General features: G+C 36.8%; 1 protein-coding gene across 1 annotated transcript in view; it reads left to right on the top strand.

Annotated features, from left to right (window-relative positions):
- The window catches only part of Thsd7a (thrombospondin type 1 domain containing 7A), a 399,677-nt gene extending 384,607 nt beyond the window's left edge, over positions 1-15,070 (top strand). The window contains exons 24-28 of the mRNA XM_052722143.1: positions 2,630-2,725; positions 5,503-5,585; positions 5,931-6,141; positions 8,578-8,665; positions 9,344-15,070. Of these exons, the coding sequence (XP_052578103.1) occupies positions 2,630-2,725; positions 5,503-5,585; positions 5,931-6,141; positions 8,578-8,665; positions 9,344-9,428 (563 nt within the window). The 3' untranslated portion in view covers positions 9,429-15,070. The remainder of the gene's footprint in view (positions 1-2,629; positions 2,726-5,502; positions 5,586-5,930; positions 6,142-8,577; positions 8,666-9,343) is intronic.
- Positions 15,071-22,186: the final 7,116 nt, after the last annotated feature.

Genomic DNA, 22,186 nt, shown 5'->3' with positions numbered 1-22,186 from the left:
GCAAAGAGGTAAAGAAAAGAAAGCAAATTTGCATTACTAAAAATAGAAAACTGTTTGGAAAAAAATTCTATAAAGAAGTTTACTAATAAACATAAAAATGTAAATGAAGATAACTTAAGGTATTATTAATTTATCAACAGTAACAGAAAAGTTGTGCCATGGATGCTTTAACTAGTACAAATTCAAATGTATTTAATTTATATTCACATTTAATACAGCATAAAATGTGACTGGGTGCCCATGTACAACAAAAATCTGTAAGTCAAACTTGGGAGAAAATGTACATATTAATTCACTCAAATATATAAGTATTTGGAAGTAAAAAGAAAGTTTAGAAACATAATTTTTTAAACTAACATTAAAATAATTAGTCTTTATTTTCCAGGAAAATTCAATAATAAAATCTTTACTAGAAAAAAAAAAACTATACTTAAGCTGTACCTACATCTAACAAAAGTGGAGCAAGATATGTATTGAAAAACCATAAAATCCCAATGGAAGTGACTAAAAGACTAAAACATTGATGTAGTGAACCATTTCAGAAATGACTATCTGCAGTGGCACCCAGGAATTTGACATGCATTTACCTACAAATTCCATAAGATTTCAACGGGTTTTTAAGGCAATTAAGTGGATCCCATGGTTCGTTTGCAGGTATTAAGAAAAAAAAGAGCCAAGAAATTTTTTGAAAACAAAAATTATGAGAAAAGGCCAGGAGATTTCAATGGCCTTTTCTTATGACTCACACTATCTAAGCACTGGTAGAATTACTTGCCAATAATGAAGCAATCACTCTAGTAGGAAAGGATGGAGAATCATAGAGCAAACCCAGCCTTATACTCAGATATGTAGTTGAACATGGAACAGAGGTTCACTCTCTGCTGGGACATCAAGACAGCCTGGGCTTCCTGGTGCATACATTGATGCTCACTACTTAAAATTAATAACTCCTTCATTTTAGTGAGTAAAAACATGGGTGTCAATAAGAAATAAAACAGAAAGAAGTCACTTCGATTAGACGACATCCAAAACATTCTTTAAACTGTTTGATAACTTTAGTTATCAAGAATTTATTTTACTATGATAAGACAGACTTTCATACACCCAAGACTGGTTAAAAATAAATGTGTTATTCTAAGTCTTCCTGTGTGTAAAGAGAGACAGAGCAATAGAACCACTACTACAGTTGGATGTTCAAATGTTTGCCTTGTAGTGCACAAAGATGGACAGTATTTAGCAAAGACTCTGCTGTCTACAGTTATACCAGAGATTTCTCTTCTAGATAGTTATAAGTAAAAAAAGCACCAATATACTTGCCTCTGGGATGACCAACAAGGCATTTTTAATGGCAATAATTTAAAATAACATGACCAAAGAAAACACTGAATAAATTGTAATACATGATACAATGCAATTCTTTGTGTCAGTTAAAATTAATTGACTAGATCTACATTATAAATCACATTCAGATAGTTTATCGGTAACAATGACAAATAAAGTCCTGAATTACATATAAAACACAATGGACTGTGAAACCGTAATACTGAATAAAATGTTAATTTGAATAAAGTATTAATCTTATTCATTAATATTAAATAAGATATGCATATGTATATAGTAAAAACTAAAAACAATGTAGAAAGCAGTATATTTGCCTCAGAATGATATTGACTGGATAGGATCACAAAATGATGTTATACAGTAACAAGTTCTTAACTCATTTTTTTGATGATCAAGCAAATGAAAACTAAAGCAAGTATGGCTAAATGGTAATCTTTGTTAGAATTCAATTATTATCAATGATAAATAATTGAATATATTTTACAGTTAGTTACTTTCTGAATTTATCCATATGTTCCATGTTCCAGTGTATAAAAAAAAGTTTAAAACTTTGGAAGTAAACTGTAACATGAATTCTAAACAGTCTTTTAATAAAATCCTGGTGCCAGATATTGGGATAGATGCTGAAAGATCAGAGATACAAAGGAAAAAGCCACATCTTACCTCTAGGACTCCTTAGCCTGAAAAAGCTTCCAGCTGAAAGGGATGCTTCTGCCGAAAAGCCTTTAGTTCCTGTCTCCTCATGTCTTATATACCTTTTTCTGACCAGTCTTCACTTCCTGGGATAAAAGACATGTGTGCTTCCCAGTACTAGGATTAGAGGTGTGTGCCACCACTGCCTGGCTCTGTTTTCTCTCCTAGACTGAGTCAATCTCGTGTGGCTTTGAACTCGCAGAGATCCTGATGGATCTCTGCCTCACGAGTACTAGGATTAAAGGTGTGTGCCACCACTGCCTGACATCTATGTTTAATCTAGTGGCTTGTTCTGTTCTCCAATCTTCAGGCAAATTTTATTAGGGTACATAATATATCACCACAGTAAACCATAAATTACATGTCCAGGATCTGTCACAATAGCAGGACAGATTAGTGGGGACATTAGTAGGGACCTATGTTAACAACTGCAGTTTTATCAAATTTTTTCTTGCAACTTCTAGACAGATCATTGACATTGTCATCCTCAGCAATAGACTTCATGTCACCTTTCACTTGTTCATACATTCATTAGTAATACTCTCTCATGATGATCCTGAGTAATGAAACATCAGTGCTTACTCTATGCCTGCAGATGGACAGTGCTACGAGTATAAGTGGATGGCGAGTGCTTGGAAGGGCTCCTCTCGAACAGTCTGGTGTCAAAGGTCAGATGGTGTAAATGTAACAGGTAAACCATCAATATCTTGTTTTTCTGAATTTATTCCTGTAACACATATGTAGTTGAATTCTGGAGGACATTCAATTGTTAACACATTGTTGGAATCAAGAAATTTGTGTTGTACACATGTGTGGTGACCAGTGACAAATTGTTTTATTTTAAAATATGTCACATTCTCTCTTACCTATTACCTTTGGACATTAGAATATATTTATTTGAAATACTGCTCAATACTAATAAATGAATATAAGTGATTTCCTGATTTTTCCCTAGAAATTTTGTACATTAACAAATTACTATATACAAAGAAAATCATAATTGTATGCTTTGAAGATGATACAGATCAAGGTAGTATGTATATATTAACACAATCTACCTGAATTATCAAAGCTATTATTAAGTCATTTTGTTGATTAATAAGAAAGATTTATCAGTAAATTCAAACCCAGGGCATCTGAGAGGGACATTTGCTATGTCCCCATCACAAACAACTATTATACTTCCAAAGAAGAAAATCAAAGGAAGATTTTTCAAAGATAGCTCCAGTAGAATCCTTTAATTTACAAGTTCTTTGTATGAGCTCAGTGAAGTCAAGAGCTCATTCCAAACACCTATTAAAGGGAAAAATTCAGGCTGAATATGTATTGAATAGCCTGCAAATTTCATAGGGAAAAAATCAAGGTCAGAGACAGAACCTCAACTTCAGACACATAAACACAAATTTAAAATGTTTTTCCTTAATTATCATTTTAAAATAATTTAGTTGTTAGGAATCTCCATATCAGAGGCAGGATGGCTGTTGACTGTCAGCTGCCCAGGTACCTGTGACTTGGGCCTCTTGTTTCAACTCTTCTGCAAGCAAAGCAAAGTGGTATGCATCGGGGTGCCCCTGAGTAAATCATTTGTGATTTAACTTTCATATATACAGTGAGATCATAGGACCCAGCCAGGATCAATGTGCTTCTTGGAAAACATCAATTTTTATATTGAATTTCAAGTGACCCAGGTTTATTGAAACCTAATTACTTATTTCTTCCCTATGAAAGCCAGAACAGAATGTCAAATTATATTCTTATGAAGACAGGATTTTTCATGAATAAAAGCTATACCAAGAAACCTTTGATAATAGCATCTCCCAGTGGACATATAATATATAGTAGAAAACCCTCCTACCAGGAAGCTCTTTGCAGTCTCACCAGTATTATTTGGTGAAGGAAAGCAATCAACCCAAACTCCATTCTAAGAGGAATGGGTGATAAAAAGCACAAACAGAGAAGTATAGCCATTCCAAACCAGGTGCTTCAAATGTCATTCACTTAGCTCAGATCCGGGGAAGGAATGTGTCATTCTTGAAGTGATTCTGAAGGAAATTAATAGTTTCCTAAAAGGTTCTACTTGATAGAAGGTTTTTTGCAAATATAGAGGCAAATAGTATCTGTCTGCTTTTACTTCTAACACTATTGTTTTCCTACTGCAACTGAGACTATTCCCCAAATCAACGTTAAGTTGAAATTTAAAGTCATCAGTATAAATCACATTTTAAATTTATTTTCAATACAATCAAGTGTATACACAATTCTTTTTGTCTGTTGCCCAGAAGTCAATGTGAAATGACTTATGATAAACTCTAGATGCATTCTTCTTCCACCGTTTAGATGGTTTTCTCTATGAAAACAAATGTAAAGTACATTATCTATGTGGATCAATTGCTTTAATTGATAGATCACCTCTGTAAGAAAGCCATGGGACTGCTTTCTTTTCTCTTCACATGTGTAGTAATAGATAGTATGCTCACTAAACTGCAATTACCTTGCAATGACTAACTGCTTTTGTGATGTGATAGTTTTTGTTTTATCTTATTTTATTTATGTTGCTGTATTTTTAAATATGAAAGAATGAATGAATAAAAACCTTTTTTAAAAGGCATTTATAAGATTAAAAGAAAAAAAAGAATTGATGATGGGAACCTGGATTGAATCCCAAAGACTATGAGCTCAATAAGGAAAATCATTTGTTTGGCTAAAGTTTTGTTAAGCTGAGTATGTATAGTTTGAAACTATGAGTCACACCTATATCACCAATATTGTTTCTTTAGGGCAACTGCTTCCATCTTTAAAGTGCAACACCAGGCAATGCACAGTATGTATTGTACGAGAGAAATAAACTAGAAGAATTAATTTCAATGGCAAGTTGGAAAATAGCTCAAGCAAAAGACTTGCTAGTTACATTGGTCTTCTTCCCAGCAACCATAAATATCTGGAGTTAACAACAAGAATCGTGATTTTCCTTAAAAATAAATATGTATTATAATAAACACCTTTGTGTAATGGTCAAATAAATTGAAAAGTTGCTTTGAGGGATGTGAAAGCTACCATTTTGAGTAGCCAAGAAAAGTATTTAACTATAAAATAAAATGAAATCTCTTTTGGTTTTGTTTTTCAATTGCTGGGCTTGGCTTGAGGAAATAGGTTATATGACCTATTTTTTTTCTGGCCATTATCGGAAAGAGGTTATATGAAAGTAGTGTTTCAAAAATAGCAGCTACAAAATCAGGCCCTTGGCAGTGTGTCTTGGATACTTAAGAAGCACAAGCCATAATGCTGTCATCTGGGTACAAAGTCCCAAGTTACTAATGAAAGTGATGGAGGTTAGCCAGCTGTTTTGAAAGTCCAGAACTTCTTGGAACTTCCAAAGTGGTTCAAACTTCCAAGACAAGTCTATAACAATATATATGTTTATCACACCAAGAGGAACCATTTGTTAAAATATGATTTTCTGTTCTGCAGGTGGCTGCTTGGTGGTGAGCCAGCCTGATGCTGACAGGTCTTGTAACCCACCCTGTAGCCAACCCCACTCATACTGTAGTGAGGTATGTGCACATTCATTAAGATGGACAAGCTACCTCCATCATTTATCACCCTGCTGTCTCTGGTGCAGTCCTAAAAAAGCCTTGACTGGAGGCAGGAATGATCCACTTCTAAGCATTTCTTTTTAACTATGTGGACAACTCTCGATGCACTTCATTTATTTACCTCTAGAATGACTTTGCACAGTAGCATGGGGAGGCGGAGTTAACGTAGCTAAGATGAAAATTGCATGTTGTAAATTCTCTTAAAAATGTTTCCTAGTGCTCCTTTTCTGAATAAGCTTAGTTATGGTTTCCAAGATTGCATCTCATCTTGGATGGAATATAAACCTCCCTGTTCTCCTGCAGATGAAGGCATGTCGTTGTGAAGAAGGGTACACTGAAGTCATGTCCTCCAACAGCACCCTTGAGCAATGTACACTTATCCCAGTGGTGGTGATTCCCACTGTGGAGGACAAAAGAGGAGACGTGAAAACCAGTCGGGCAGTTCACCCGACCCAACCCTCCACTAACCCAGCAGGACGGGGCAGGACCTGGTTTCTACAGCCCTTTGGACCAGGTGAAGCAACCAGACACTGAACACAAAATTCTTTACTTAGACATTCCATCAATAACAATGCCACAAGATTTTTTTAATAACGAAGCATTTTCAAATTAATGATTATTTCTTAACCCATTTACTCATTTTAACATTGCAGCTATCTTTATGTCATTTTACTTTCCTTGTTGAAAGAAATACCCATGTCCCAAATACATAGAAATAAAATTACTTTCTTCAGAAAAAAAATTAATATTGATATCACTTATCTAAAACCTAGACCTAAAGTTGTAAGTATAATAAATAAACATTGAATAAAGCTATGTAATAATGAAAATAATTAGGAAAAATGTGTTTTCACTTACAACAAGGACAAATAAGACTATAAAGACATTTGGAGTTTTCAGCTTAATATACAGAGTCTGTGGTGTAAACATTCACAAAGAGCATGACAATTGCAGTTCCATGCCAAGGGCACTCGGATGGTAGAACAATAAGTAGCATCCCCAAAGTTGGTGTTCACAGATGCCTCAGAATCCATAGTAGTGCAAATATACAGAGGTAGTAATGGAGCCTTCCTTTCTTGATGGAATGATCCAAACTTGGATGCTGACCAGACCATTGTCATGTTACAATAGACACTCTTACTATATCCAGGAAAGGACTTGAATCCAACACGGGCATAAGCCTGCAGGCTTGAAGAAGTGCTACTCTCTACTTTGCACACTTTCTCTCTAACTGGAATAGATAGTACACTCCTGTCTCCAGGTACATAAAGTGCCCCACTAGTGCTCCACACACAACATGGAATCTGCCTCTTTCTTTCTCACCATGGAGAAGATCCATGCCAAGCTAGACATAATTAACTACATAATTCCATTAGAAACATGAGAAATGAAAGAAGAAATTTGCATATCTAGCATTCCTCTGTTTATGATCCGTTAAGTAAAAGTATTTCCCTTATGAAAGAACCAATATTGAATTTTGAAGGTGTTTTAAATATCTGGGTGATTACCTTTATCCATATAATCACTGCTTTTATTGGATTCTTAGCTGAAAATACAATTGAATTTTGAAAAGCTGATTTGTCTGTAAAAATGGTAGAAACTCTCCTTTCCAAGTCAGGAGAACAAATTATCATTTAGCAATTTTGACCTTAAGCAGATCTCCACAAATGAGAACAACTTTTCTCAATTTAAATACAAGTATTCCTTCCACTTTGTTTAATAATTTCCCCCAAAATGAATATATTAAAATAGTAAAGAGGTACATATTCTGACTAAAGACATTCTTTGTTTTTGAATATTTGTTAAGTAATATTCACAGCAAAGAAGCCTAGTAGTAGAAGAGACCTTTTGATTTTAAACTCATTCAAAAAAGAAAGAGAGAGAGAGAGAGAGAGAGAGAGAGAGAGAGAGAGAGAGAGAGAGAAGAAACAAGGAAAAAACACTTTTTAAATCTCCAGGTTTAAAAGGAAGTGATTTTTGGAGTATTAGCTGAATTTATTTCCAACAACTGGACCTCTAATGAACAACATACCTTGTACTAATCAGCATTTGATACTTTTCAAATATTTGTTAAGTCTCCATAGGGTCATTTTTGTCAGCATCTAATTTTCATACTCATATCATATCATGATATGAGTATTTTCTGCATGCTTGTATGTACATATTGACTACATGCTTAAATGTAGATACAGACTATGTATGCTAATGTTAGCATCAGATTAAGTTAGGCAATATCATCCCGAGCAACGCATGTTTGAAGTTTACTCAGAGCCTAATGCTTCAAGGATGAAGAAGTCCCAAAACTGAACTAGAATAATGTCTGCCACCTGTGATTGCACATATCAGAAAAGTTTGCAAAGGGACATTTAAAAATCCTTTCCTATGTTATTTTATGTGATTATCTCTGCAAATTCTATTAATTGTCAAAGCACAGTACAAGTATAGATGAGATAAAAGATTTATTTACTAAACAAATAGTAAGTATGTTAAGTTTCATCTGGTACAAAACTGTTGAAATCACAGTGAATTGTCAAATACCCACTGGCATCCACTCCAGGTTTTATGAATTGCTCAAAAGCTGCATTATTTTTTATCTTTTAAATATACCATGCCTGAAATAGGTGGAAAAGTCAAAGCATATGTGAATAGAACAATGCACATAATGAATTTGAGATAAGATTTCATATAAAGGGTTTAAACTTGAACTCAGCATCTGAGCATAAACACAATTTGTTTGCTTTTCAACTGTTTCCATTGCTAATTCCCCTTGAATGCCTTGCTGCCTAACTCCTAGTAACTGCTCTACATTAGTGGTAATGGTGCTAGGAAATAACTCAAATTGAGTCTTGAACAGAACTGGTCATATATGACTGATCATGGGTCACAGCTCAAACCTGTCATATATGATCTAGATTAATGTAAACTAATAACTAATATCTGTTCTTCTTAGATGGGAGACTAAAGACCTGGGTTTATGGTGTCGCAGCAGGGGCAATTGTGCTGTTAGTCTTCATTGTCTCCATGATTTATCTAGCTTGGTGAGTTTTTAAATATTTCAGAATCTAGAAGGATATATATGATTGTTATTTCAAAGAAAACCCTTTCAGTTGCCAGACACAGGAACAGACTAGTGTGTGTGGAATGCATATGATGTACTCACTGCATGTTCACACAAAGTTCTGAATTTCAAACATAAACTTTAAGATTAGAGAGCCTGAAATCTGATTTCCATGTCTGAGTCATTCAGATTGCGGAAATGAGTCAGGACTGTTCTAGGTCATTTTTTTAAAAGATTTTTCTCATGAATAAATGACATAGAATGTTGCTTTTCATGAATGGTATGTAATATATATTTTTATATTGAGTTTTTCCCTAGAGGAAGACATTATGATAATTCTTAATCTTATTTAACTGTATTTGTAAATGTACATTATTTATAAAAGTTCCTGAACAAACTCAAAATATACTATATCATCACTTCTATTGTTATCAACTAAGAAACTGATTAATTTGGCTTTTACAAAATAGTTAAATACCCTAACACAGCCTCTTGGAACTGTGAAACTCAAAAAGACCACAAAGTCATATTCTAAAAGGCAGTGTGGAAAATAGGCAACTTAGATTTACCATTTTGTAAATGCTTTTTAATTTAAAGCAATAATACTTAACATGAAAGGCTGACTTTCTTTCTTCAATGTTTCCTGAATTTCCTACAGCAAAAAGCCAAAGAAACCCCAAAGACGACAAAACAACCGCCTCAAACCTTTAACCTTAGCATATGATGGAGACGCCGATATGTAACATTGAATATTCCTGGAAACAACCAAGCTTGGCCTTTTGCCTTTGAGTAGACATCCAGGGGCCACAGTGCCAGTATTCAAATTATGAATTATAATTCACTTTAACTGTTATGAACACTATCATTAAGAAAAAAAGGAGAAAGCCCTACTCCCACTGGGAACATTCAAGACAGTGCCACTGACATATAGAGTCAACCTTGAGAATTCTAGGAGATGAAGTGGAATGCATGTTGTGTCTTGAGAGTTTTGTATCATCTTTTCAGAAATCCACCAATTGGAAAAAAAAAACACTTTTGGTTTCTAAAAAGCAGTGAGGAAATTGGCCAATTTGGAAGCCAGATGCAAGACTGCTTACAGCACTAACCCACAGAACTTTCTAGCATGAAGAGTTCATAATGAAGGCTTTTCAATTCTACACTTAAGTATAACAACATGTATACTCAATCAAATGACTTACAATATGATGTCATCTTATATACTTGTTAATAATCAACTTTTAACAGTAAAGAAGACATAAGCCCTATGCTAGATGAAGAACCCATTGAACAATTTAGCATCTTCATGGTTGATGGTAGCTTTTATTGGCCTGCATTTCAGAGACAAACTGTTTTTATAAGACTATTCTTGTCTCTCTCCAATGTATGAATGCTGGACATGTACTAGGACCTTAGAAGACAGAATCCTCAAGTTCGGTATTTTATAGCAGTTATTGTCTAGAAAACAAATATGCTTGTGTTAATACATTTCTACTTTCCCTAATTTCACACTGGTTGCCTACATCTTTTTTGCTATATGGAAGGCACATTTTGCACTATATTAGTGCAGCATGATAGGCCCTTAACCAGTGTTGCCATAGAAACTGCCTCTTTTCATATGGGATGAAGACATCTGTGCCAAGAGTGCTGTGGAGACATTTGCAAGCTTTTGTTCTCTGAAGAGAGTTAGTTCAGTCTTGATGGTAACAGGATCGAATCTGCTATGACATCTGCTGTCTGCACTCTCCCTTCTCACTACGGCCACTATGAAATTGACAACATGGCAAGAGTTCAAGTGCTGAAATCCCTAACCATCAGCCTCCCAAAGGTGGAACCCCCTGGTTGGGTTGCAATTGCTCTTGGAAGGCTGTTTCTGATGAGATTTATATATTTGTTATCTTTGTTTTAAAAAAAAAAAAAAAAAAGAAGAAGAAAAAAGAAAAAAGGACTGGTTGTCGTCATGATTTTGAGCACATGGAGAAAATGGTGTATCAGTGATTTTTTTCTAACAAAACAAATCAAAGTTAGGTGTGAGCTTTTCTTTCTTCCTAATTTGCTTTCTCCGTGTGAGGTTGGCATTCTGTCAGGTAGGCCGTATTTCCCAGTCATGGCCTTTTGCCCTTCTCATGGCTGAAAACTGAAGTAGCATGATGTTAAAACCTAAAATTTAAAAAGAGAAGAGTGAAGGATCTCATCCAGAGCTTGCTTAAATATCTAGAGAAAGGGTTCCAAGCTTTTTAAGCAGAAGATCAAACAGGACATGTTCTCAGTCAGGTCTGTAGTTGAGCTCACAACACTGTGACTGTGCAATGTTGCCAGAGAAGATACTCAGCGGGAAAAACAGTGACATCACTGTTTTCCAGTACAGCTTCCTTTCAACAAAAACCAACAGGCTATATTTACATGTCTTAGTTTGCGGACCCACCTTACACTCTAGGAGTTTTTTGTTTTGTTTTGGTTTGGTTTTTCGAGACAGAGTTTCTCTGTGTAGCTTTGTGCCTTTTCCTGGAACTCACGCTGTAGCCCAGGCTGGCCTCGAACTCACAGAGATCCACCTGCCTCTGCCCTAGGAGCTTTTTTAGAGCTAGCTCTACATTATATAGTTGCTAGTTTTAGGTTGTTTACTCTCTGTCTACCAGATTTAATCTCACAGGTCACAATTTATAGTCATTACTTATGATTGCTTCGGACATGGCTCTATGTTCACTGGTATAGCCCAGGAATTGCCACTATGGGATATATCTCCTTTCTTCTATAAAGGAAGTTAAACTATAACATGAAAAAAAAAACAGTCACATATTTCTGGCAGTAACTACTACAATTAGCCTCTGATAGGGACCATTATGCTTTCCAGTCTTTAAAACACAGTAAACACCTTTTGGGTTTTGTTTTGTTTTGTGTTGTGTTGATTTGTTTTGTTTTGTTTTGTTTTGTTTTTAATCTTAAACGTGTCTGTATTGCTGGAACTGTGGTTTGGGTGGTGAGGTATTTGCCTTCATAGACTGAGCATGAGCTCCCTCTGCTGTCCATTAGAACAGCCTTTTCTGCAAAGATTACAAAAGAATTCTGAGTAAGAGGATGTTGTCATCTCCCAAACGAAAATCTTTATATACAATTCAATATGAAAAAATGTGATAATGTTTCTTATTTATTCCAAATGCAAGGCTTTAGATAATAAATGTCATTTCAAAGAGAGCAGATGGGAGGGTGAGTTTCACTTTAAGCCAAGGATTTAGTTGAGGTAAAACATGAAGAGGAAGAAAAATAATATTGTTATTCTAAACCTGTGATTGCTCTCTCTCTCTCTCTCTGTCTCTCTCTCTGTCTCTCTCTCTCTCTCTCTCTCTCTCTCTCTCACACACACACACACACACACACACACACACACACACACACACACATACACACACAAAAAAAAATCAGAGGTCTTCCAAATAATCCTCAAGTTTATCTCTTTGGTTAAAATAAGCTCTGTCTGTCCAAAATATTTGAAACAAAATCCATTGTGATTAGGTGAAAAATTTTAACAATCTGATGAAATGTGGGCAACACCTAGCAATCTTGAGATGGGGAATAAATTTTTTTTCTTACACAAGCAACATTTAAGGTATTTTATAAAATGCAATTAATTATAAAGACAAATCAGTGTTCTCCTACCTGGGACATAATAATAAAATAAGTTAAGACATCAAAAGTTATAAAATATTGTGAAGATGGAAGATGTTTATGAATAAATAATTATATTTAAAACACTACATTAATGTTGGAGACACATTGGGTATTCAGTATCAGGATAAATCAATACTACATGGATTCTTGTTAGAAATGTGGAAAATAAAATGTATCCATTTGGATAGTTTGGACAAAGAGTAGGTTATTATAATCATGTATAGATGGCTTTATTGAGTTTATAGGGAAATAAATACCGGAATTTCACCAGAACTTTATTCTCTTGGTTCATGCAATAATTCAGGAGGTAAACAGTAAAACTTCTCTGTTGACCCCTTTGCCTTTCCAAAACAGTCTGTGGGCAGGAATAAAAGGAGAGGGAGACATAGAGGGAGGTAAAGAGGGAGAGAAGAAGGGAGGGAGGGAAGGAGGGAGGAAGGAAGGAAGGAAGGAAGGAAGGAAGGAAGGAAGGAAAGAAGGGAGGGGAAGGGGGAGATTTTCTCCTGGATTTTAAAAAGAAAGGACAAATGCAGACATCTATAGAATTTTGCTGGACTGCCCCAGGAAGTGTGGCATGGCTGATATTCCATGAAAGGGACTGATTTGCCTATTCGTCAGTGCCCATCCAATATACTGACTATAAATAAGCTCTATTTCAAAGCTGTTTTGAGTGTAGCTTAAGCTAATTGAAAAGGAGTACGTTAAAGCATGTCTTTAATTATTTATATAGTAAAGCACAAATTATTTATAAGAAGAAATATCTATTGAGTTATCACATGTAAGACACTCAGCTGGGCACTTAATATTAGTAACGACATTTGTATACTTAGGTTGCTAAGACATGCAAAAGAAAACCATGCTTCATGAGAGGCACTTGCATTGGAACACATTACCATAGATTCTAAGTGTGCTTAGTCTTTTTCCACAGGGGCTCTAACTTTCAAAACATGCTGTAAGGGGTGGCAATGGTCACAGTGGCTTAATCAGAACTGTTAAGTCCCTGAATATTTCAAGATAAAGTCATTGCTTCTGTAGGAAGAGAGCAGCACTTCCCATACATATGTTTACCTCCTCTGACTTACTGTATCCCTGGTTCTGTGTGATGCTTTTCTCTGCCTAGTCTCTCTAATTCTACCCTCCTATTTGTTGCTACAACCTTGTCTACTTTTCTCCAAACCACACTTCACTAAATATGCCCAAAATTTGATAAGGAAAAGTGAAGCATATTTATTAGCTCTTCCTATTGAAACACAAACGTCAATTAGATTGTAAACATTTTTATTTCAGTGGACTGCACTTATCAAAACAATGAATAAAGAGTAAAGAAGAGCCATGTAGGTGGCGTGCCAAGAGAAGAATAAAAAGAAAGTCTTCAGGGTGAAGATGTCAATGTCTGTACTTACATTGTTACTAGACAGTATCCTCTTATTCCCCCTATTTTCATCTAAATCTTTGTTCACTTCCTACTTCACACAACAGGGAAAAAGTCTAAATCTATCCCTAATGAGCAGAAAAGAGAGCCCCTTTCTAGGGAGAGTCCAAGTCTGAATAGATTTGCAGAAATCATGCTTGCCAGATGTCCTGGAATCTCGTTATCTGTAACGTTCCCGAGTTCAGTTCAAATGTGTTTTGTCAAGTTTCCCCTTTAAGACTGAGGGAGGAGGCAGCCAGCAGCCCCTGAACAAGTCTCTAAGAGCTCTTGCAGAGCATGCTTGAGCACTCAGGGTCGAGTCTGGGTGTGAGAACAGACTCTCCCTGCTCCCCTTGTGATGGTACCCAGCCACCCTGCCAGCCTTCCTGCCTTCAGATGTCCTGGCTCAGGTCAGGGATTCGGGCTCCTAACATTGAGGTGTGGACCCAGCAAGTGGCTTTTTCTTTGTTTTTATATTTCTTTTTTGGTTTTTTTTTTTTTATCAATAAGCTATTTGCAATGATAAAAATCATTCTTGTGTAACAAAGACAGTGGGAAGTGCTTATGTCTGTAATATTAAATTAAAAAATGTTAAACAAATAGAGTTAAATTTGCATTTTTATTCTGTTCTGTCAAGCCAGACCAGAAACCTGGAAACATCTGAAGCAAGCCACCTTGTCAGTGGGCCAAAACCTACTTTACTTAGAACATAACTGACTATAAGTTTTATTGTTCTGTTTTGTAGTTGTTTGGGTTTCTTTTCTTTGTTTAAGTATAATTTATTTATTACCTAATTTGGGGCCTCAATAAGCTCCCTGGATAATTTGTTTTTTGTTTTTGTTTTTTTTTAATCAAACATTTAGACTCTCTTTTAGTACATTTTCCTGTCCCTTTTTATCACAGAATTTTTGACGATATCAGTAGCCATTACTGTAAAGTATAATTTTATTAAATTTGTAATCAATCTTTCTTTAAATTATATTGCTCTAAGTGGGTATACTTTTGTTAATTTAACTACCTGAATATTTATTTTGCTAGAGTAAGGAGGCAACTGTCTGTGAATCTTTTGTTAATATTTCTTTGTAAATTGTGTAATGTAATTTATTTTAAATTATGTATACTTATTTTTTAATGCACAAGATATCTATGTACAAGTAACTGCAGACTGGCAAATACTGTCACTGAGCTTTGTGCAGCTAATGTGGATGGCGTGTGGAGATGTAATGTGCTTTTCTACATTTTCATATGGGTTATTTGTAAATATCTATATTGCTGACAGACATAAATCGGAAGTCATTTTCATTCTAACTGTGTGGGTCTGTGCTTTTATTTGCTTCATCTGCTTCTGATGTGTGGATAAAAACATTTATTTAGTGAACATCAAGTTTTTTACCTTTCTTTGTTTTATTTTGTCACCTTTTGCAATTCCAATATATAAAGCTTGGGAAATTAAGATTTCGCTTTAAAAGTCAACCAAAGAATGGATAAAGAAAATGTAGTACATTTACACAATGGAGTATTACTTAGCTGTTAAAAAGAATGACATCTGGAAATCTGAAGGCATATTGATGGAACTAAAAAAAAAAAAATCATCTGGAGTGAGGTAACTTAGACCCAGAAAAACAAACATGGTATGTAGTCACTCATAAGTGGATATTAACTGTAAAGTAAAGGATAACCATGCGACAATCCACAGACCCAAAGAGGCTAGGTAATAAGGAGAACCCAAGTGGGGAACATGTGGATCTCCCTGGGAAGGGAAAATAAAAGAGATTTCCTGGGTGAACTAGGGACAGGTGGACATGGGAACTAGAGGGGTCTGGTAAAGAGATTGATGGAGGGGGAGAGTACTGAAAGAGATGAATGGAAAGGAGGGGGCATTTCAGGGTCAGGTAGAAACCTGATACAAGGGAAACCCCCACGAATCTATAAGGATGACCCCAGCTAAGACTCCTAACAATAGTGGATACTTAGTCTGAACTGGCCATCTCCTGTGATCAGATGGGTGACTACCCCTGTTGTTATTAGAGAGTCTTCATCTAGTAACTGATGGAAACAGATGCAGTGACCCACAGTCAAACATTAGCCCAAGCCTGGGGAATCCTGCTGAAGAGAGAAAGGATGGATTATAGGAGCCAGAGGTGTCAAGGACATCACAAGAAAACCCACAGAAACAACTAACTTGAGCTCATAGGAACTCACAAAGTCTGAACCAACAACCAAGGAGCCTGCATGCGACCGACCTAGAGTCTCTACATTCATGTGACAGTTGTATAGCTTGGTTTACATGTGGGACTTCTAAAAACCGGAGCAGGGGCAGTCCTTGATGCTTAAACTGGATTGCCTTGCCCAGCTTAAATACAGGGGAGATGCTTAGTCTTGTTGCAACTTGATATGCCATGCTTTGTTGATACTCATGGGAGGTCTGCCCTTTTCTGAACAGAAACAGAGGATGAGTGGATTGCGGAGTGAGGAGAGGGGAGCTGGAGGGAGGGAATGAGAGGAGGGGAGGGAAGCAAAAATACAGTTGGGATGTAAAATAAATTAATTAATAGTTTTTAAAAAGTCAGTTGATGAGACTACCCAATGAGTCGCCATAGTCCCAAGACCTCTTGATAGTTGGTCATTTACAGGACATGTCAGAGGATGGGTGAACACCGCAGCACAAATGGTATCTCTTCTTGCTTCACAGTTTAAGACTGTGTCTACCCATAAAAAGCCAAACCTAAAAGGCTAGATTTTCTGTGTAGTTCCTGTTTAGCGCACTCACCTCTCTGTTGTGCTCACCTTGGAGCACAGTACTACGCTGTCCTGATGAGGCTGGGTCACAGTCTGCTATTAAAACCATGGTTTTCAGAATGTCACACCCATTACCACCTCCACCTAGAAGTCTTCACTTTATACAGCAGCTCCCTGCTTCCTGAAGGACTCCAGTCATATGCCCCCTCTTCTGAGAAGCTTGCCATGATGACCATAATCACTCTACCTTCATACTTTCTTCACTTTCCTTTCATCATTGTGGTGATATTTTATTTGTGTGGAAATGTGGTGATATCCTATTTGTATTTATATGTTAATAAATAAAGTCTTTCCTGGAGATCAGAGGAAATAGCAAGCCATTTTAAGTAAACATAAAAGTCAGGCAGTGGTAGCACACGCCCTTAATCCGATCACTTAGCAGGCAGAATCTCTGTGTGTTCAAGGCCATACTAGGGAACAGAACTAAGCATGGTGACACATGCCTTTAATCCCAGTACCAACCATAGAGACCTGGAGGTCTGTACAGACAGGCAGTGACAAGGAAGTGAGGTAGCTGGGCTAAGAGCCAATGAGAGGGCAGAACAGCAAGGCAATAAAGGTGAGGGTAAGACAGGAAGTAGCTCACATTTGGAAGCTGTAGAGCTGGAGAGGTAAGGTTGGCCGGTGGCTATTCCTATTTCCCTGATCTCTAAGGCTTTCACCCTGTATTTGGCTCCATGTTTTATATTTTATAAAACCATTTAGAAATTCTTCCACAAGTCATTGTTTTCCTAATTTCCATTATTATCTTTTTTTTTTTTTTTTTTTTTTTTTTTTTTTTTTTTTTTTTTGCTTGCTGATGCCTCTACCTCCACTTCTACACACAAGAGAAGCCAGTTACTATCTGTTTTATTCCTTGCTTGGAATGATGCTCAACACATAGTAAGAATAATAAATTAGTGAATGGCTAAGTAATGAAATTAACTAGTGAGCTACAAAGTCAATGGATAGCGCATGACTGAGCACAAATATCAGAGCAAGAAACAAAGAGGACACTAGGCATAGGAGACTGAAGAATTTATCCAAAACTGCAAGGTATCAGTGCTCCATATGAAGAGGTGGCAGGGGTTGCGAGACCAGAGAATTCCAAGTTTGTGATACTCTACTGTCGAGAACACTCTTTGTTTCGTATTTCCACTTGCCTTCGGTGTGTTGCATGAGCATGACGTGGTAGAAACAGAACAGAGGCAGATCAGTGGAAGCTGGCATGGCTGAGGCTGGCACGGCAGAGCAATGAAAACCCAAGACTATTCCAGTAATATGGGCAGTGTCCTTGATCTCAAAACCACGGCGAAAACAAGGGCTGGAAGGAGAGTTCTATTGCGCTTTCCCCTGGGGTTTAACTCAAATGCACTTGTAATCCCACTGTGGCTGAGTCAGAGAGCTCAGAATACCGGAAAAGGAGGGGCAACTGAAAATTAAAAAAAAAAAAAAAAGCCTGTATTCCAGACTATAAAAGAAGTCTGATTATACTATTCAGTCTTAAACTAATTTTTTATGTTAGTAATAGTTAAATTATGTGCTATTCATTTCAGTGCAAAAGACAGTAGAAAAACAACAAAACAAAACACTGGGCCAATCAAAGCGGTTCCCAGACCCTCAGATATTGCTTGGGATGTGTAGAAAGGGGCATTCAGCAACCGTGAAGCACTCTAATAAGCCAAGGAATAGACCCGGGGAAGCAAAATGAATTTCAGAATGAGAGTCAGCTGGTCAGTCCAGAGGCTGGTGTGGAAGACAAAGCGTGTGTTAAGGAAGAGTGAGAGACCACATCTGTTTTTGTAAACACAGTGAGTTGACAGAGAACCCTGTCAACCACATCCCCAGTGACCCCCTCAGCTGCTCTGCTGACAGCTGAGGGGGTCACTGTTCACTTCACCATTTATCTCTGTGAAAGGGCTCCGTGTTCATAATTGCCCACGGGGTTCTTCTTCCCAATATTTATCACATTGCACTGTTTCTTCACCAAAGGGTTCTGGTCCCTTCTGATGACACTGTCTTGCTTCTGTGGAGTGTGGCTTGAAGAAATAGATCAACAAGGAGGCATCCCATGTGGAGAAGGAGGCAGAGTAGGCACAAATGATGTCTGAAACTCCTATAAAAGACTCTTCAATGTGCATTTGGACAGGCTGAGGGAATCACAGGAAATAAAATTTAAAAATGCCCCATAACAATATACAAAAAAAGGAGGGACTGAGACCAAATCTGAAAGTGATCCTGACAGAAATGCGTGTTGCAAAACAATTATGAAAATATTTGTTCAGCAATAAAAACTAAAGAAGCCTTTGGTGCAATGCCCTTCAATCTCGGTATCATGTGGCTTTCAAAAGGAATTCCTAGCCAGAAACAGTTACATGCAATTTTGGAACTCACATTCAAAGCAGATGTAGCAACAGCTTGATGCAATATCTGTCTTTGATTGCAATGCCGTGTGATGGGGAAACCCATTGATATGAAAGTAATAAGAGCAAGACCTGCTCCTGAGAGCACCGGAAGCTGCATGTCTTACCAAGTCCAGTAAGAAGAGGAAACAAACCCAATTGATGTACTGAGGAGATAACCCAATAGATTAGAAAACAAATTTCAACAATCTATTACCTCTCAAAGATACAAAAAAAAAAAAGTATTTTAAACTTTCACTTTTAATCGACACGGGAAGTATTAACTAATTTAAGTCAAAAAGAAACAATGTCAATACTATGTTAACTGAAAAAAAAATAGTCTTTGACCCAGTAATTCCACTTCTCAGAATTTATTCAAATACATGGAAATATATGATGTATATATGTAAGAGAGAGGAGAAAAGATGTTAGCAGGATAACATACACTGCATTTGTTTGTACATTTTATGTGTGTGTGTGTGTGTGTGTGTGTGTGTGTGTGTGTGTGTGTGTACATGTGTGAAAGAGATAGTAGGTAAGTGAATGGCTGGTGTAAAGCATCCACACAGTGTAATACTAGACTGATAATAATGGTAACAAGTTTATAGCGACAGAATCATAAAAGCTCAGAGCCAGGCAGACATAACGAAAAGTTTCAGCATGTATAATATAGAAGCACAAGGGAGGGGCTCACTGGGACAGAGTGGAAAGGAATCACCTGGAGAAGAGCTGGGGTGCTGCAAAGACCTGGAGGGGAGAGGAACGAGCAAGAAAAAAGCGACATGCTTGTATGAAGGTGCCATGATACATCCGATAATTTATACTAGTCTCGTGTTTTCAGTTAAAGCAATTTCTGGCAAATGATTAATACAAGTATATACATTCATTTACCTTTGTCTTCATCAAAAAGATTAACAATTAGTGACAAATCACAGACACATTAGAAAATTATCAGTTATGCGATATTAATGATCATGAAGCCATTTAGTTTTTAATCTATCATCTATCTATTTACACTTCTATCTATCTACTTACTTAATTGTGTGGTGCTGGGGATGAACCAATAACCTTGCACACACTAGGCAATCAGTTTTGAGATTCTTATCTATGTCCAATCTACACCCAGAACCTAAGCCATTTATTCTAAAAAGAACAACCATTAATTGGAACTGACTCAAGATTTTGACAAAGGATGAAATTTAAGATTATTTCCTCCTGCTCATGCATCTGTAAAGCTAACTTTAAAAGCAGTGATTATTGAGGGTCTTTCCATATAAATAAAAGAAAAAATAATGTGAACTATCTGTCTTGGGAAAAGGAACTTTTTTCAACCTAAATCCCTCTCTTAGAGAGTAACTTTTTAAAAAAATGAAAACTTGATGTCTCATTGTTGCTAAAGCAAGACCCAACTTTGGACGGGTCAAAAGAATAAGAACGATGAAGAGGAGATCTCTGGCGAAGTGGCAGTTGCCTGCGGCTAAACTTAATGAACAGATAAAGAAGGCTTCTGTGACATTAGGGAGAGCAGCTGGGAACAGGGAGCTCTTTCTGTCTGTAATTGTCAGTGCTTACCAGATAATGAACAGCTCATCTGGACTCAGAAAAATGCCAACATGGACACAAGGAGGCCTGATAACTGTCTTCCTGAGTATAGACCCATTCTCAATGTTTGAAACTAATAAATAGGGCTGGGAAAGGGATCTGGAAATGGGCATCAAGCCTTCAGAGGAAAAGTGAAATAAATGCTTATCTATGTATCCCACACTGCACTCTATTATAACTTGGCTGCAAAGAGCAAGCGCGGCTAACACATGAGATGCTTTTGTCTTCCATCCAGAACTATTTAGTGGAAGTTGAAAAATAATGAGGATCTAATGTCGAGCACAGGTGAAGTTAGGATTCTACTTACCAGATGAAAAAGAATTAGCTCTAACGTTCCCCAATTGATAGCCATGAGTAAACTGTTAATACTACAGCATTGAAGGGATTATGAAGAATTAACCACAAGCACTTGATAAAAACCACTTGGGTGATGAGATGTCAGAAAATCTCAAACAAATTAATAGATGTAGTGTAAGTACTTACTGGACACAGGAAGTAGAATGTAATGAGCAGCCCTCTACCCTGTCATTAATTGTAAATAACAGTTGAACCTAATAAGTACCAGGAACTTCAGGCCTTGAAGACATGGCAGGAAAGAAACAAATATATGAAACTTGTTTTCATGAAACATGCGTTCTAATAAGGGGACTTGGACAATAAATAAAGGCAGAAAGAAATGCAATGTGCTGACTGGTGAAAATGTCATTAAGGAAAGGAAAGTATGGGAAAGACAGTAATTAATGTGGAGAAAGAGAGGTCACCTGACAGGAATATATGGGGGGGGGGGGGCGTGACTGAAGGACACACTGAGAGAAACAGAGGCAGGAAACATGTGCTCAGAAAACAAGAGGAAACATGATTACCTGTCAGAAAATTTCACAGTCTAATGTGGAGGAGAGAATTCTGCCAAACAATGATGGTAAGTTGATCAATGAGGAAGCACCCCCCCCCCCCACCGTCTCCTCAGACACATGCAGTACGATGCTGCTTCTACCGGAAACTCACTGGAGAGTGGCAATGCTGAGAAGGGGAAAGCTTCAGTGTCCAGATCACCCCAGCCTTTGAACTCTGTAGAAAACTCCTCTGTCTCCTTTAAAACATATTGGTCTTAGTACATTTACAAGTATGTATGTGTAGCCACGCATGTAAAGAGGCTTAAAATATGAATGCCTGAAACCATATAAGTCTGTGTTAGGAATTATGAGAAATAATTCAGCATTGGTAAGTTTTACATACCTTATTACAACATCACTAATAGTGTTTGAAAATATATATGAAATCATAGAGGCATGTTCACAGAAATATGCTAAATTCATACAAGGAAAATTATGAGGATTTTCAACATGATGGTAATACAGTTTTGGGGTTTTTTTGTTTTTGTTTTTGTTTGGTTGGTTTTTGGTTTTTGGGTTATTTGTTGATGTTGTTGTTTTTGCCCAAGGACAATTTTATCAGAATTTGAAGAAAAATCCCATGGTGGCAAGCAATCAATATTGGCTGCTGCCTGAAGGAGGGAGACAGACGGGAGAACCAAAAAGCCATGTCTTTTGAGTTAAGCTGACATGGAGTTCAGCTGTATGATACGGAGGGATCTTTAGAGAACAAGTGGAGTACAAGGTGTTAGAGAATTCCTAAGTGCTAG

The sequence above is a fragment of the Peromyscus californicus genome, unplaced genomic scaffold, assembly GCF_007827085.1.
Source record: "Peromyscus californicus insignis strain IS unplaced genomic scaffold, ASM782708v3 Scaffold_6__1_contigs__length_162567912, whole genome shotgun sequence".
NCBI classification, from domain to species: Eukaryota; Metazoa; Chordata; class Mammalia; order Rodentia; family Cricetidae; genus Peromyscus; species Peromyscus californicus.
Note: the sequence above shows the minus strand (reverse complement) of the source record. Positions and strands in the feature narration are given on the sequence as shown.